The 18,973-nt window shown below is 38.3% G+C and overlaps 1 protein-coding gene across 10 annotated transcripts in view; it reads left to right on the top strand.

The window, feature by feature from the left end:
* Positions 1 to 18,973, top strand: part of DLG2 (discs large MAGUK scaffold protein 2) — a 1,420,652-nt gene that overhangs the window by 931,510 nt on the left and 470,169 nt on the right. For all 10 annotated transcript variants that reach the window (XM_055581486.1, XM_055581487.1, XM_055581493.1 and 7 more), the window contains one exon: positions 18,853 to 18,921. In XM_055581486.1, the coding sequence (XP_055437461.1) occupies positions 18,853 to 18,921 (69 nt within the window). The remainder of the gene's footprint in view (positions 1 to 18,852; positions 18,922 to 18,973) is intronic.

The following is an 18,973-nucleotide window of genomic DNA, read 5'->3' as shown; positions in this document are numbered from 1 at the left end:
ACACTACATAAGAGGAAACACAGGCATGTGTAATAAGTGGTGGTGATTCTCAGCCATCGGTGAAAGTGAAAGTGAAGTCGCTCAGTCGTGTCCGACCCTGCGACCCCATGGACTGCAGCCTACCAGGCTCCTCCGTCCATGGGATTCTCCAGGCAAGAATACTGCAGTGGGTTGCCATTTCCTTCTCCAGGGGATCTTCCCAACCCAGGGATCGAACCCAGGTCTCCCACGTTGCAGGCAGACGCTTTAACCTCTGAGCCACCAGGGAAGCCCTAATAGCAGCCATTGGTGCTATTCTGCATATGTGGGAAGCTGAACTGGGGAGGTGGAAAGGTGTATCATAGAATGTTTCACAGAGATGTGTTTGACACAGTCTAGAAAAATGATAGATCCAATGAGAAGGATGGCCATCTGTGGGTAGGTTTGTTTTTTTCCAGGCAAAGACCATTCCAGACTTTTACCCCTCAAGTGTTGAAAGCTTTAAGAGTTTTGTTGTTTATGTTTTAATTTAAAATGTATATATATATATATATATATATTCTAACTGTTTTTATTGAAGTATAGTTATTTAAATGTTTCAAGTATAGAGCAAAGTGATTCACATATATATATGAATATACATACATGTATATATTATATATTAATTTTCACATTCAAGTATAGAGCAAAGTGATTCACACACACACACATATATATATGAATCTACATACAGGTATATATATTCATTTTCAGATTCTTTGCCATTATAGATAATTACAAGATATTGACTATAATTACCTGTGCTATACAATGGGTCCTTCTTTTTTATCTATTTTATATTTAGTTGTTGTTGTTGTTGCTAAGTTATGTTTGACTCTTTGCGACCCCATGGACTGCAGCACGCCAGGCTTCCCTGTTCTCCCACTGTTCTTCACTGTCTCCCAGAGTTTGTTCAAACTCATGTCCTCTAAGTGGTGATGCTATCTAACCATCTCATCCTCTGCTACTGCTACTGCTAAGTCGCTTCAGTCGTGTCCGACTCTGTGCGACCCCATAGATGGAAGCCCACCAGGCTCCCCCGTCCCTGGGATTCTCCAGGCAAGAACACTGGAGTGGGTTGCCATTTCCTCCTCCAATGCATGAAAGTGAAAAGTGAAAGTGAAGTCGCTCAGTCGTTTCCGACTCTTAGCGACCCCATGGACTACAGCCCACCAGGCTCCTCCATCCATGGGATTTTCCAGGCAAGAGTACTGGAGTGGGGTGCCATCTCATCCTCTACTACTCCCTTTTCCTCCTGCCCTCAATCTTTCCCAGCATCAGGATTTTTTCCAATGAGTTAGCTCTTCAAATCAGGTGCCCAAAGTATTGGAGCTTCAGCATCAGTCCTTCCAATGGATATTCAGGGTTGATTTCCTTTTTCACTCTCCTCTTTGACCCTCATCAAGAGGCTGTTTAGTTCCTCTTTGCTTTCTGCCCTTAAATTTGTATCATCTGCATATCTGAGATTGTTGATATTTCTCCCAGCAATCTTGATTCCAGCTTGTAACTCATCCAACCTGGCATTTCTCATGATTTACTCTGCACAGAATTTAAATAAGCAGGGTGACAATATATAGCCTTGATGTACTCCTTTCCCAATTTTGAACCAGTCCATTGTTCCATATCCAGATCTATCTGTTACTTCTTGACCTGCATACAGGTTTCTCAGGAGGCAGGTAAGATGGTCTGGTATTCCCATGTCTTTAAGAATCTTCCACAGTTTGTTGTGATCCACACAGTCAAAGGCTTTATCATAGTCAATGAACCAGAAGTAGATATTTTTTTCTGGAATTCCCTTGCTTTTTCTATGATCCAAAAGATGTTGGCAGTTTGATTTCTGGTTCCTCTTCCTTTTCTAAATCCAGCTTGTACATCTGGAAGTTCTTGATTCACACACTGTTGGAGGATTTCAAGCTAGACCTTGCTAGCATGTGAAATGAGTGCAATTGTGCAACAGTTTGAACATTCTATGACATTGCCTTTCTTGGAGATTGGCATGAAGACTGACCTTTTCCAGCCCTGTGGCCCCTGCTGAGTTTTCCAAAGTTGTTGACATACTGAGTCATCTTTTAGGATTTGAAATAGCTCAGATGAAATTCAATCACCTCCCACTAGATTATATTTAGTAGTGTATATCAGTTAATCAAAAATTCCCAGTTCATCCCTCCCTCCCTCTCCCCTTTGGTAACCATAAACGTGTTTTTTTGTGTCTGTGAGTCTATTTCTGTTTTGTAGATAAGTTCATTTGTATCATCATTTTAGATTTGATATATAAGTGATATATATTTGTCTTTCTCTGCCTTCACTTAGTTGACGATCTCTAGGTCTATCCATGTTGCTACAAATGGCATTATTTCATTATATTTTATGGCTGAGTAGTATTACATTGTATGTGTGTGTGTATATATGTGTGTGTGTGTGTGTGTGTGTGTGTGTGTGTGAATTTGGAGGGGGAGGGGTGACCAGATGGCGTGTGGGATCTTAGATCTTAGTTCCCTGACCAGGAGTCAAACTCACATCCATTGCAGTGGAAGCACAAAGTCTTAACCACCGGACCACCCAGCAAGTCCTGATACCACGTCTTCTTTATCCATTCATCTGTTCATGGACATTTAGGGTGCTTCCGTGTCTTGGCTATTGTAAATAGTGCTACTATGAACACGGGGTGCATGTATCTTTCAAATTAAAGTTTTCATCTTTTCCAGATATATAACCAGGGATGGGATTTTCGGGTCATTTGGCAACCCTATTTTTAGTTTTTTAATGAACCTGTATACTGTTCTTCAGAATGGGTGTACCATCATACATTCCTACCAACAGTGTAAGAGAGTTCCCTTTCCTCCATACCCTTCCAGCTTTTTATTATTTGTAGACTTTTTGATGACTAATGTGAGGTTGGCACCTCATTGTAGTTTTGATTAGCATTTCTCTAATAATTAGCAGTGTTGAATGTCTTTTCATGTGCCTGTTGGCCTTCTGTATACAGAAGACACCTGTATGCCTTCTTTGGAGAAATGTCTATTTAGGTCCTCTGCCCATTTTTTGGTTCTTTGTTTTTATATATTGAGCTATGTGAGCTGTTTGTGTCTTTTGGAGATTAATCCCTTGTTAGTTGCATTGGTTGTGAATATTTTCTCCCATTCTGTAGGCTGTCTTTTCATTTTGTTGGTGACTTCCTTTGCTGTGCAAAAGCTTTTAAGTTTAATTAGGTCCCTTTTGTTTATTTTTGTTTTTGTTTCCATTACTCTAGGAGACAAATCCAAAAAAAAATAATATTGCTCCAATTTAGGTCTAAGAGTTTTCTACCTATGTTTTCCCTCTATGAGTTTTATAGTGTCAGTCTTACATTTAGGTCTTTAATCCATTTTGGGTTTATTTTTGTATATGGTGTTAGAGAATGTTCTAATTTCATTCTTTTACATGTAGCTGTCCAGTTTTCCCAATACCACCTACTGAACAGATTGTCTTTTCCCCAGTGTATATTCTTGCCTCCTTTGTTGTAGATTAATTGATCGCACGTGAGTGGGTTTATTTCTGGACTTTCAATCCTGTTGCATTGATCTTTATGTCTGCTTTTGTGCCAACACTGTACTGTTTGATTATTGAAATTTTGTAAAATAGCCTGAAATCTAGGAACATGATTCTTCCAGCTCTGTTCTTTTTCAAGATTGCTTTGGTTATTAGCAGCTTTTTGTATTTCCATACACATTTTAAAATGTTTAGTTTTTCTGGGAAAAATACCACTGATAATTTGATAGGGATTGCATTGAATCTGTATATGCTTTGCATAGTATGGTCATTTTCACAATATTGATTCTTCCAATCCAAGAACATGGTACATCTCTCCATCTGTTTAGGTCATCTTTCATTTCTTTCATCAATATCTTATACTTTTCAGAATATAGTTCTTTAACCTCATTATAGGTTTATTCCTAGGTATTTTATTCTTTTTGATACAATGGTAAAAGGGACTGCTTTCTTAATCTCTCTCTGATCTTTTGTTATTAGTGTATAGAAATGCAACAGCCTTCTATATATTAATTTTGTCTCGTCCTGCAACTTTATTGATGGGCTCTAGTCATTTTCTGGTGGTGCTTTAAGGATTTTCTCTGTATTATCATAATATTTTATAAAATATTATATAAATAATATTATTATCATATTATCTGAAAACAGTGACAGTTTTACTTTTTCCTTTCCAATTTGGATACTTCTTATTCCTTTTTCTTCCCTGGTTGTTGTAGGTAGGATTTGCAAAACTATTAATACATTGAATACAGTGGTGAGATTAGACATCCTTGTCTTCTTCCTGATCACAGAGGCAATACTTTTAGCTTTTCACCATTGAGTATGATGTTAGCTGTGGGTTTGTCATATATGGCCTTTATTATGTTGAGGTATGCTCTCTCTATGCCCACTTTCTGGAGGAGTCTTATCACAAATGGGTGTTGCAGACATAAAGAACAGACTTGTTGGCACAGCGGGGGAAGGAGAGGATGGGACAAATTGAGAAAGTATCACTGACATATATACACTACCATGTGTAAAACAGAGAACTGGTGGGAAACTGCTGTATAACACAAGGAGCCCAGCCTGGCACTCTGTGATGACCTAAAGGGCAGGGTGGGGTGTGGGAGGAAGGCTCAAGAGGGAGGAGATATACGCACACGTGTGTATGTGTGTAGTTATAACTGATTCACGATGTCCTACAGCAGAAACCAACACAACATTGTAAAGCAATTATCCTCCAATTAAAAATTTAAATGTTGTTGCATTTTTTCAGAAGCTTTTTCTACATCTACTGAGAAGATCATATGATCTTTATTCTTCAGTTTGTGAATGTGGTGTATCACTAATTGATTTGTGGATATTGAACTATCCTTGGATCCCTGGATAAATCCCACTTGATAATGGTGTGTGATTCTTTTAATGCATTGTTGGGTTGGGTTTGGTTGTACTCTGTTGAGGATTTTTGTGTCTATGTTCGTCAGTGATATTGGCCTGTAATATTCTTTTCTTGTGGTGTCTTTGGTTTTGGTATCAGGGTGATGGTGGGCTTGTAGAATGAGTTTGGGAGTGTTCCTTCCTCCACAATTTTTTGGGAAGAGTTTCAGAAGGATGTGTGTTATTTCTTCTCTAAATGTTTGATAGAATTTGCCTGAGAAGCCATATGGCCCTGAACTTTTGTTTTTCTAATTACTTATTCAATATCAGTTCTGGTACTTGGTATGTTCATATTTTGTTTTTCCTTCTGGCTCAGTCTTGGAAGATTGTACCTTTCCAAGAATTTGTCCATTTCTTCTAGTTTGTCCATGTTATTGGCATAGAATTGCTCTTAGTAGTATCTTTCAATTCTTTCTATTTCTGTGGTGTCACCTATAATTTCTTCTTTTTCATTTCTCATTTTATTGATATGAACCCTCTACCTTTTTTTCCTAGATGTGTCTGACAAAAGGTTTATCAATTTTGTTTATCATTTCAAAGAACCAGCTTTTAGTCTCATTGATATTTTTTGTTTGTTTCTACTTCTGCTCTGATCTCTACAATTTCTTTCCTTCTACAAACTTTGTGTTTTGTTTGTTCTCCTTCCTCTAGTTGTTTTAGGTGTAAGATTAGGTTATTTTGAGGTTTTTCTTGTTTTCTGAGGTAAGCTTGTATCACTATAAATGCCCCTCTTAGAACTGCTTTTGTTATGTACCATAGGTTTTGGATTGTCATTTTTTAATTTTCATTTGTCTCTAGGTATATTTTGATTTTCTCTTTGATTTCTTCAGTGATCCATTGGTTGTTTAGTAGCATATTGTTTAGCCTCCACATGTTAGTGTTTTTTGCATTTTTTTGTTCTTGTAGTTGATTTCTAGTCACAAAGCATGTGGTGGGAAAATATACTTGACAAGATTTCAGTTTTCTTAAATTTACTGAGGCTTGTCTGTGGCCTAGCCTGTGATCTATCCTGGAGGATGTCCCAAGTGCACTTGAAAAGAAAGTGTATTCTGCTGCTTTCAAGTGGAATGCTCTGTAAGTATCAGTTAAGTCAGTTCGGTCTGCTACTTATGTTTCCTTATTGATTTTTTATTTGGATGATCCATCCATTGATGTAAGTGGGGTATTAGAGTACCCTACTCTCATCGTGTCGCTGTGGATTTCTCCTTATACACATGATAATATTTGCCTTATACACCGAGATGTTCCTATATTGGGTGCATATGTATTTAAAATTGTCACATATTCTTCTTGGATTGATCCCTCGATCGTTATTTAGTGTCCTTCTTTGTCTCTTATAACACTTTAAAGTCTTTTTTGTATAAGTATTGCTACTCCAGCATTCTTGATTTCCATTTGACTGGAATACTGTTTTCCATTCCTTCACTTTCAGTATGTATGTGACTCTCTTGTAGTCAGCATATATATGGGTCTCGTTTTTGTATTCATTTAACCAATCTGTGTCTTTTGTTTGGAGCATTTTGTCTATTTACATTTATGATAATTATTGACATGTATGGCCTTATTGAAATTTTGTTAATAGTTTTGTATTTCTTTTTGTAGGTTTTTTTTTTTTTCATTTTGGTCTCTTATCCTGTGGCTTGATGACACTCTTTAGTGTTATATTTGGATTCCTTTTCCTTTTTTGTGTGTATCTATTGTGGGTTTTCTATTTATGGTTACCATGAGCTTTTTATATAACAGTCTATATATATACACACATATATGCTGTTTTAAATTGCCGACATCTTTATTGCAAGTAGATTTTAAAGACCCTACATACATACTCTCCTCCCCTTACTGTTTTTGATATATTTTACATCTAAGTGCTTGTGTATGCCTTAAATGCTTATTGTGTTTACATAAGATTATACTACTTCTGTCTTTTAACATCCCTCCTTAGCTTTGTGTGGATGATTTCCTACCTTTATGGTATGTTTGCTTTTGTCAGCACACTCTCCTTCCATACTTTTCTTGTTTCTGGTTGGGGCCTTTTGTTTTTTTTTTTTCAGAGAATTTCCTCTAACTTTTGTTGTAAAGCTGGTTTTGTGGTGGTGAATTCTTTTAGCTTTTGAAAGCTTTAAGCTGTGCTTTCCTTCTTTGGTTCTTTCCACCACACTTCTCAGAATTCCTTCTGGCTAGCCTCTCTGTTGGAGGAGGTAGAATAGCCAGGCTGTAGTTTTTTAGTCATAGTGGATCTAGCAACATTATGTGTATGTAGCCAATAATATTGAAAGGATGGAACCTACTGGTCCCAAGGGGAAGATATTTGGTGTGGTGTTTTTTTTTTTTTAATACTTATGGTCACTATCAGGTAGCTTCTAATACCCACTGCAAGTACTGCTTGAATGTAGCTATCAGAGTATAACAAAAATTCCCTTGCATCCATAGGTCTTGACTCTCAGATCATTCAACATACTTGTCTTAGTAGAGTAAAAGAGTAACTTCATATTGTAAAAAGCTCTGTTTATTCCAAATTTACATGCTAGGAGAAACTAACTACTTTGCATGTGTAATAGGAAAGTAGTCAAATTGTATGAGCACTTCATGATACCTTTTGTACTTAATCTATCCCTGAAACTTTAAAAGGGACATTATTGGAATAATTTAGGGCAGGATATTAAAGTAATTAAGTTAGTAATAAGTAAAGTTAGATTACTGAATAATTCTTTGTTTTCATTATAAGGGCCAGTTTAATGGTGAGGAAGCTATTAATAGTTCCAGTTACTCATTAATCTTGGTTAGTAAGCATTATTGATCTTTACCCAAGAAATATTGGTACTCTATAAACCAGTGGAAGATAAATAGTAAATGAAAAAAGATTGAACAGTTGAAACAAAAGAAATAGAATTAGCAGATAAACCTATAGGAAAAAAGTCATTCTCATTAATAAATACTTATATATATGGAATATCATTTTGTACCTATTATGTTATCAGTGTTTTTTTAACTATAATATCGGTGCTTTTAAGATTGTGGTGAAAGTGACACATATTTTTAGAGGCAATAAATGGTACAAACCTTTGAAAAATGATAACAAATCATAAAACATAACCTAATGTTTCCATTTGGTGTAATACATTCAAAGGAAATTGTCAAGTATAAAGAAGTAATTGATATCAGTATGTTCATTGTAGCATTATTTCTAATATTAAAACAATAGAAATAACCCAAATAGCCAACTGTAAAAGGAAGATTAAATAAATTACATCTTCAGAGGCAGTAACATTATATAATACCAAAATAATAATTATGGAAACCTTACCAGAAAGGATGTAATTACAATGTAAGAGGAGAAAATGCAGATATGAGGTGCTACATATATACATTTATATATACACACAGACCTCATATGAGGTCTGTGTGTATATATAAAATGAGGTGAAACACATGTGGACATACAGAGAGTCATTATCACAGAGTTTAAACCACATACACTTGGAAACAAAAATAACTTTAGTTGGAATTCTGGCTCCATATCTGAAAGCTGTTGTTTTGTGACAGGGTATTTAGGTTCTATATGTTCTGTTTCTTATATATAAAATGGGGATACTCATAACTACCTTATAGGACAGCTCTGAGAATTAAATTAGGTGATTCTGTAAAGTCTGAGACCAGACAGTGGAATTAAATGTGAATTTATCTTTGTTTGAGTTTTTAAAATTGTGTATGCATTTTGCTTTCCACTGGATCTTCACTGCCGCATGCAAGCTTTCTCTAGTTGCAGGGAATGGGGGCTTCTCTTTGTTGTGGCGCATGAGCTTATTGTGGTGGCTTCCAGGTGGAAAAAGGCTTCCCTGATAGCTCAGTTAGTAAAGAATCCGCCTGCAATGCAGGAGACCCTGGTTCAATTCCTGGGTTGGAAAGATCTGCTGGAGAAGGGATAGGCTGCCCACTCCAGTATTCTTGGCTTCCCTCGTGGCTCAGCTGGTAAAGAATCCACCTGCAATGCAGGAGACCTGGGTTTGACCCCCAGGTTGGGAAGATCCCCTGGAGAACAGAAAGGCTACCCACTGCAGTATTCTGGCCTGAAGAATTCAATGGACTGTATAGTCCATGGGGTCGCAAAGAGTCGGACACGACTGAGCAACTTTCACTTCACTGCATTTCCAGGCTGAGAAGCACAGGCTATAGGCACATGAGCTTCAGCAGTGTGGCATGTGGGCTCAGTAGTTCAGCTGCTTTAGCATTAGCGGTTGGGGCATAGACTTGAATTACTGTGATATTGAATGATTTGCCTTGGAAACGAACTGAGATCATTCTGTCACTTTTGAAATCACAACCAAGTAGTATACTTTGGATTCTTTTGTTGACTATGAGGCTATTCCATTTCTTCTAAGAGATTCTTGCCCACAGCAGTAGATATAATAGTTATCTGAGTTAAATTCACCCAAACAAAAAATATTGATGTTTACTCTGCCATCTCCTGTTTGACCACTTCCAATTTACCTTGATTCATGGACCTAACATTCCAGGTTCCTATGCAGTATTGCTCTTTACAGCATCGGACTTTACTTCCATCACTAGTCACATCCACAACTGGGTGTTGTTTTTGCTTTGGCTCCATCCCTTCGATCTTTCTGGAGTTATTTCTCCAATCTTCTCCAGTGGCATATGGGGCACCTACTGACCTGGGGAGGTCATCTTTCAGTGTCCTATCTTTTTGCCTTTTCATACTGTTCACGGGGTTCTCAAGGCAAGAATACTGAAGTGGTTTGCCATTCCCTTCTCAGTGGACCACATTTTGTCAGAACTCTCCACCATGACCTGTCCATCTTGAGTGGCCTTACATGGCATGGCTCATCGTTTCATTGAGTTAGCAAGACTGTGATCCATGTGTTCAGTTTGGTTAGTTTTCTGTAGTTGTGGTTTTTATTCTGTCTGCCCTCTGATGGATGAGGATAAGAGTCTTGTGGAAGCCTCTTGATGGGAGGGACTGGCTGTGAGGAAACTGAGTCTTACTTTAGTGGGTACGGCCATGCTCAGTAAATCCTTATTCCAGTTTTATGCTGATGGGTGGGGCTGTGTTCCTTCCCTGTAGTTTGACCTGAGGCCAAACTATGATGGGGTAACAGGGACCTCCTCCAAAAGGACTTAGGCCAGCATGTCGCGCCTCCCGGGACTGCTGCTGTCAGCATCCCCGACCCACGGCAGACCACTGTGGACCCAAGCCTGTACCGGAGACTCCCAAACTTGCAGGCAAGTCTGGCTCAGTCTCTTGTGGAGTCACTGCTCCTTTCTCCTGGGTCCTGGTGTGCACACGGTTCTCTTTGTGCCTTCCAAGAGTCTCTCTTTCCCCAGTCCTTTGGAAGTTCTAGAATCAAAACCCACTGGCCTTCAAAGTCAAATTTCCTGTGGGTTCTCAGTCCCTTTGCCAGATACCCAGGATGGGAAATCTGTTGTGGGCCCTAGAACTTTGGCAACAGTGTGAAAACGTCTTTGGTATAATTGTTCTCCAGTTTTTGGGTCATCTGGTCGGTGGCTCTGTAGTGGGGCTGATGGCGACCTCCACCAAGAGGACTTGTGCCACATGCCACAACTTCCAGGACTGCTGGAGCCAGAGCCCCTGTCCCTTGGCTGACCCGTGCCTCTGCAGGAGACACTCAGACACCCACAGGCAGGTCTGGCTCAGTCTCTTTTTGGATCCCTGTTCCTTTCCCTCGGTCCTGTTGCACATAAGGCTTTGTTTGCTCCCTCTGAGCATCTCTGAGGTTTGATTTTAAACACAATTGAGCCTCTCCTACATTCCTGTTGGGGCTTCTCCTTTGCCCTTGGACATGGGGTTATCTTTTTTTGGTGGGATCCAACATTCTCCTGTCAATGGCTGTTCAGCAGCTAGTTGCAATTTTGGAGTTCTCACAGAAGATGAGCACACATCCTTCTACTCCACCATTTTGCAAGTTCACACAAAATAGTATCATCTGAATATCTGAGGTTGTTGATATTTCTCCCAGAAATCTTAATTCCAGCTTGTGATTCATCCAGCCTGGCATTTCATATGATGCAGTCTGCGTAGAAGGTAAGTAAACAGGGTGACAATATACAGCCTTGACAAACTCCTTTTCCAATTTTGAACCAGTCTATGGTTCCATGTCCAGTTCTAACTGTTGCTCCTTGACCTGCATACAGGTTTCTCAGGAGGCAGGTCAGGTGGTCTGGTATTCCCATCTCTTGAAGAATTTTCTAGTTTGTTGTGATCCACACAATCTAAGGCTTTAGCATAAGCAATGAAGCAGTAGATGTTTTTCTGGAATTCCCTTGTTTTTTCTGTGATCCAACAAATGTTGGCAATTTATTCTCTAGTTCCTCTGCCTTTTTTAAATCCAGCTTGTACATCTGGAAGTTCTCAGGTCACATACTGCTGAAGTATATCTTGGAGGATTTTGAGCATGACCTTGTTAGCATGTGAAATGAGTACAATTGTGCAGAAGTTTGAACATTCTTTGGCGTTGCTTTTCTTTGGGATTGAATGTGTAATATAGTAGGACCTTATTATTTATCTATTTTAGGTATAGTAGTTTATATCTACTAATCCCAAAGTCCTAGTTTATGCCTTCTGCCTCTTTTTCCCTTTGGTAACTATAAGTTTGTTTTTAATTTCTGTGAATCTGTTTCTGTTTTGTAAATAAGTTCATTTGTATCATTTTTTAGGTTCCACATGTAAATGATATCATATTTATTTTTCCCTGATTAACTTCAATTAGTATGATAACCTCTAGGTCTTCCCATGTTGCTGTGAATAGCATTATTTCATCCTTTTTTATGGATAAGTAATACTACTATGTATACATACCACATCTTCTTTATCCTTTCATCTGCCGATGGACATTTAGGTTGCTTCCATGTCTTGGCTACTATAGTGCTATTATGTACATTGGGGTGCATGTACCTTTTTGAACTAGAGTTTTCTTTGAATGTATGCCCAGAAGTGGGATTGCTGGATCTTATTGTAACTTTTTTTAGTTTTTTTGTTTGTTTTTAGTTTTTAAAAGAACCTCCATATTGCTGTCCATAGTGACTGTTCAGTTCAGTTCAGTCGCTCAGTCGTGTCCGACTCTTTGAGACCCCATGAACCACAGCACGCCAGGCCTCCCTGTCCATCACCAACTCCTGGAGTCCACCCAAACCCATGTCCCTCGAGTCGGTGATGCCATCCAACCATCTCATCCTCTGTCGTCCCCTTCTCCTCCTGCTCTCAATCTTTCCCAGCATCAGGGTCTTTTCAAATGAGTCAGCTCTTCCAGTTTACATTTTTACCAACAGTGTAACAGGGTTTCCTTTCCTCGACATCCTCACCAGCATTTATTATTTGTAGACTTTTTGATGACGGCCATTCTGATTGGTGTGAGGTGATACCTCATTGTAGTTTTGATTCGCATTTCTCTAATAATTGATGATGTTGAGCATCTTTTCCTGTGCCTGTTGGCCATTTACGTGTGCTCTTTGGAGACGTGTCTATTTAGGTAATTTTCTCCCTTTTTTTTTTACTTTTTATGTTAGAGGATAGTTGATTAGCAATGTTGTGATAGTTTCAGGTGTACAACAAAGTAATTCAGTTATACATATACATGTACCTACTCTTTTTCAATTTTCCCCCTTTGTTACATAATATTGAACAGAATTCCCTCTGCTATAAAGTCCTTGTTGGTTATTCATTTTAAATGTAGCAGTGTATAACATGTCAGTCCCAAACACCATAACTATCCCTTCTTCTCCCCACCCTTCCCCCATGGTAACAATTTCTCTTAAGTCTGTGAGACTATTTCTGTTTTGTAAATAGTTAATTTGTATCCTTTCTTTTTAGACTCTGCATGTAAGTGATATCATATGATATTTGTCTTTGACATATTTCATGCACTATGACAATCTCTAGATCTATATTGCTGGAAATGACATTATTTCCTTTTTTTTAATGGCTGAGTAATTTTACATTGTATAAATGTACCACATCATCTTTATTCATTTCTCTGTCAATGGATATTTAGGTTGCTTCCATGTCTTAGCATTTGTAATTGTGGTCATTTTTTTTATTGTCTTCCCCATCTATTTGCCATGAAGAGATGGGGCTAGATGCCATGATCTTAAGTTTTTGAAGGTTGTTTTAAGCCAGCCTTTTCGCTCTCCTCTTTCACCTTCATCAAGAGGCTCTTTAGTTACTTTCTGCCATTAAAGTGGTATCATCTGCATGGCTAAGGTTGTTGATATTTCTCACAGCAATCTTGAGGCCAGCGTGTGCTTCATCCACCCCAGTATTTCCCATGATATACTTTGCATAGATAGCAGGGTGACAATATACAGCCTTGACATACTCCTTTCCCAATTTGGAACCAGTACATTGTTCCATGTCCAGTTCTAACTGTTGCTTCCTGACCTGCGTACAGATTTATCAGCAGGCAGATCATGTGGTCTGGTATTCCCATCTCTTGAAGAATTTTCCACAGTTTGTTTTGATTCACACAGTCAAAGGCTTTACTGTAGTCAATAAAACAAAAGTAGATATTTTTCTGGAACTCGCGCTTTTTTGATGATCCAATGGATGTTGGCAATTTGATCTCTGGTTCCTCTGCCTTTTCTAAATCCAGCTTGAACATCTGGAAGTTCATGGTTCACATACTGTTGAAGCCTGGCTTGGAGAATTTTGAGCATTGTTTGTTAGCATGTGAGATGAGTACACTTGTGGGGTGGTTTGAGCATTCTTTGGTATTGCCTTTCTTTGGGAATGGAATGAAAACTGACCTTTTCCAGTCCCATGGCCACTGCTGAGTTTTCTAGATTTGCTGGCATATTGAGTGCAGCAGTTTCACAGCATCAGCTTTCAGGATTTGAAATAGCTCAACTGGAATTCCATCACCTCCACTAGCTTTGTTTGTAGTGATACTTCCTAAGGCCCACTTGACTTCACATTCCAGGATATCTGGCTCTAGGTGAGTGATCACATCATCATGGTTATCTGGGTAATGAAGATCTTTTTGTATAGTTCTTCTGTGTATGCTTGCCACCTCTTCTGAATATCTTCTGCATCTGTAATTTCCATACTATTTCTGTCCTTTATTGTACCCATCTTTGCATGAAATGTTCCCTTGGTATCTCTAATTTTCTTGAAGAGAGCTCTAGTCTTTCCCATTCTATTGTTTTCCTCTATTTCTTTGCATTGATCACTGAGGAAGGCTTTCTTATCTGTTTTTGCTATTCTTTGGAACCCTGCATTCACATATGTATATCTTTCCTTTTCTCCTTTATCTTTCACTTCTGTTTTCTCAGCTATTTGTACGGCCTCCTCCTTGCCAATATAAAAAGGCAAAAGGCCTCCATTTTGCCTCTTTGCATTTCTTTTTCTTGGAGATGATTTTGATCACTGCCTCCTGTACAATGTTACAAACCTCCGCTGATAGTTCTTCAAGCACTCTTTCATTCAGATCTAATCCCTTGAATCTACATGTCACTTTCATTGTAAGGGATTTGACTTAGTAAGACATTTTGAACTAAGTTCTAAATGAGCAGTAGCTGTTGTCACTGTATAATTGTAAGGGATTTCTTTTAGGTCATATGTGAATGGTCTAGTGGTTTTCCCTACTTTCCTCAATTTAAGTCTGAATTTGGCAATAAGGAATTCATGATCTGAGCCATAGTCAGCCCCCAGTCTGGTTTTTGCTGACTGTATAGAGCTTCTCCATCTTCAGCTGCAAAAAATATAATCAGTCTGATCTCAGTATTGACCATCTGGTGATGTCCATGCGTAGAGTTGTCTCTCGTGTTGTTGGAAGAGGGTGTTTGCTATGACTAGTGTGTTCTCTTGGCAAAACTCTGTTAGCCTTTGGCATGCTTCATTCTGTACTCCAAGGCCAAATTTGCCTGTTACTCCAGGTAGTTCTTGACTTCCTACTTTTGCATTCCAGTTCTGTATGATGGAAAAGACATCTTTTTTTGGTGGTAGTTCTAGAAGGTCCTGTAGGTAATCCTAGAAATGTTCAACTTCAGCTTCTTCAGCATTAGTTTTTGGGGCATAGACTTGGAAAACTGTGATATTGAATGGTTTGCCTTGTAAATGAACTGAGATCACTGTTTTGTTTTTCAGATTGCATCCAAGTACTGCATTTCAGACTCTTTGTTTACTATGAGGGCTACTCCATTTCTTCTAAGAGATTCTTGTCCACAGTAGTGGATGTAATGGTCATCTGCATTAAATTCACCCACTCTGATCCATCTTAGTTTGCTGATTCCTAAAATGTAAATGTTCACTCTTGCTATCTCCTATTTGACCACTTCCAATTTACCTTGGTTCAGTTCAGTCGCTCAGTCGTGTCTGACTCTTTGTGACCCCATGAATTGCAGCACGCCAGGCCTCCCTGTCCATCACCAACTCCCGGAGTTCACTCAAACTCACGTCCATCGAGTCGGTGATGCCATCCAGCCATCTCATCCTCTGTCATCCCCTTCTCCTCCTGCCCTCAATCCCTCCCAGCATCAGAGTCTTTTCCAATGAGTCAACTCTTCGCATGAGGTGGCCAAAGTCCTGGAGTTTCAGCTTTAGCATCATTCCTTCCAAAGAAATCCCAGGGCTGATCTCCTTCAGAATGGACTGGTTGGATCTCCTTGCAGTCCAAGGGACTCTCAGGAGTCTTCTCCAACACCACAGTTCAAAAGCATCAATTCTTCGATGCTCAGCCTTCTTCACAGTCCAACTCTCACATTCATACATGACCACAGGAAAAACCATAGCCTTGACTAGATGGACCTTTGTTGGCAAAGTAATGTCTCTGCTTTTGAATATGCTGTCTAGGTTGGTCATAACTTTTGTACCTAATATTCCAGGTTCCTATACAGTATTGTTCTTTACAGCATCAGACTTTCCTTTCACCACCAGACACATCCACAACTGGGCAATGTTTCTGCTTTAGCCCAGCCTCTTAATTCTTTATGGAGCTGTTTCTCCGTTCTTCCCTAGTAGCATATTGGACACCTATCAACCTGGGGGGGGGGGGGGGGTCTCATTTCCAGTGTCATATCTTTTTACTTTGTCATTATTTTTATGGGGTCCTCAATGCAAGAATACTGAAGTGGTTTGCCACTCCTTTCTCCAGGGGACCACACTTTGTCTGGCCCTGCCCTTCAGCCACAGTATAAGTTCAACTTAGGTTCATTTCTGCTTGTATTTCTATTGTGTCAGGAGACGGGCTTTAGGAAACACTGCTACAATTTATGTCAGAATGTTTTGTCTGATTTCTAAGAGTTTTATAGATCCAGTCTTATTTTAGGTCTTTAGAGGATGCTCTGAATTTTCTTTACATGAAACTGTCCAGTTTACCCAGAACCACTTATTGAAGAGACTCTTTTCTATGTTTGTGTTCTTCCCTTCTTTGTTGTAGATTAATTTTGACCATAAGTGCATGGGTTTATTTCTATTTTGTTCCATATGTCTGTTTTTCCTACTGTAGCTTTGTAGTATTGTCTGCATTCTACGAAAGTTAGGCATCCAGCTTTTTTCTTTTTCCTCAGGATTACTTTGGCAATTCTAGGTCTTTTGTGATTCCATATAAATTTTAGGGTATTTTGATAAGGATCACATTAAATCTATAGTTTGCTATGGGTAGTTTGGCCATTTTAACAATGTGAATTTGAATTTCTTTGAATAATCCTCAGTTTACTTTATCAGCACTTTTTAGTTTTCAGCATGTAAGTCTCATCCCTTTTTTTTTTTTAGTTTACCTTTATTATTAGTAGAAAGAAATGCAACTGATTTCTGTATATTAACTGTATATCCTGTGACTTCACTGAATTCACTGATGAGCTCTATTAGTTTTTGGTAGCACCTTATTTTCTCTATATAGTATCATTATCTGCATATAATGACATTATATTTATGGGGTCTGCATATTCTTCCCTTCCAATTTGGATAACTTTTCTTTCTTTTTCTTCATCTGATTGTTGTGGCTGATTTCTATTAATTTTATAATGTTATTTTTACATTTTAATTTTATCAAAGTTAGGGTATACTCATAAATCTAGACCTTGTGGCATTGACTTTATGGCTAACTGAAATGATCTAAATAGTTATGCTTATTTAGTATGAAACATCTCAAAGTAGACATTCTGCTAAATCATATTGGTTTATTTAATACTTTTATGTAGCTTTTACCATGTAACAGGCACTGTTCTAAAAAGTATGTTTATAACTACCCTATGAGGAACATACTATTACAAAGAACTTTAAGAAGCTCAGTCTGGCTAGGTGGAGAAGGCAATGGCACCCCCCTCCAGTACTCTTGCCTGGAAACTCCCATGGACGGAGGAGCCTGGTAGGCTGCAGTCCATGGGGTCACGAAGAGTCAGACACGACTGAGCGACTTCCCTTTTCACTTTCATGCATTGGAGAAGGAAATGGCAACCCACTCCAGTGTTCTTGCCTGGAGAATCCCAGGGACGACTTAGCAGCAGCAGTCTGGCTCCATGGTCCGGCTCTTGAATGCTGCGCTTCCTTTCAGTTAGTCAGTCAAATGCGTTTAGTGCCGTGAGTATTGCTCAGCACTATGAGGGAGTCAGGAAACAAAGGACACAAGCCTTAACTTGAAGAAAACCACTCTCTAGATTTTAGCTGTTGTCACACATTCTGCTCCCTCAACCTCAGATAAATATTACCCATGTCACAGTTAAATACTCATCAGAGAGAGCTACCTCTTCTCACCCATGAGGATGAAAGTTTTGAATAAAAATCTGCAACCTGTATAGCTTTATAGCTTGGTTCTCTGTGACAGGGGCAGTGTATTCAGGGTGTGTGCTGAGAAGTCTTAGAATAGTATGAAGATGCCTCAAGTTTCACTCTACATATATATATTTACATGAAAGTATATACACTATATGTATAATGTATACATAACTGTTACAAATAATTTTTAAATACTACAAACTAAAATTACAGCTTGAAATAATTTTATCATATACTTTAACACAAAGGAAACTCACAATGCATTCCTTTTTGCTCTTAGATAGTAAGGCAAAAATCTTTAAAACCAAAAAGTTGTTACCATTTGGAAAGTGATATGAAGAAAGGCACTAGTATCAGTCTAGTTGCCATTCCAAGCACAGGTATTTACCACGTGACTTTGGGCAAGTTTCTAAGCTGCCCTGTACTTTAATTTCCTCATGTGTCGAATAGGACAGTACATGCCTCACAGAGTTGTAAGAAATAAAGGATGTAAAAAACATATTTAGAAAAGTAACTCAGGCAATAGGTGCTCAATAAATGTTAGATACTACAATATCTACTGCAACTACTTATCCATAAAATCAGTCTTACCTTATTATCGTGCAACCAAAATAAATTCAAAATTACATTAAATTCTAACATCAATATGCAACTGAAAATCCCATTTTTCAAGCTTTTATGTTCACTCAATAGCTGAATTATTTTTATTATTGCAAATTTAAATAAATAAATTTGTACTAAATACTACTCCAATTTTCAAATTTGCTGTTTAAAGTTTTGTTAGAAAAAAATGTGCATTTTTTTAGAAATATATTGCATCATAATGAAACGTATTTTTATGTTCTACATTGTCTTATTCCAAGGGGAAAATAATTGCCTCTTCCAAATATGTTTCTTTTCACAGTTACCCTTCATTTAAAGCTTGCTTTTTGAACAAAATATGCTGACATCAAATGATAAAGAAAAATTAACCCCTTACCTGGTAGAGTGTTTTATTTTGGTGGATGATTATCAGCAAAGAACAGTTGTTTAATCACTCCTGTATTTCTTCTAAGATTGATTGTTTTTTTGACCATAGGCCTGATTAGAATGTGCAAAGATATTTTAAATGAATGACCTGTGTTTGTTTTGTCTTTCTTTTCTTGCAGTCATTCCCAACACAGCACTGCAACCCGCCAGCCTTCAGTGACTCTCCAACGGGCCATCTCCCTGGAAGGGTAAGATGATAATATTGAGTCTTCTTTTAAACCAAACTATGCACCCTCATCA

The sequence above is a fragment of the Bubalus kerabau genome, chromosome 5 (genome assembly GCF_029407905.1).
Source record: "Bubalus kerabau isolate K-KA32 ecotype Philippines breed swamp buffalo chromosome 5, PCC_UOA_SB_1v2, whole genome shotgun sequence".
NCBI lineage: Eukaryota > Metazoa > Chordata > Mammalia > Artiodactyla > Bovidae > Bubalus > Bubalus kerabau.
Note: the sequence above shows the minus strand (reverse complement) of the source record. Positions and strands in the feature narration are given on the sequence as shown.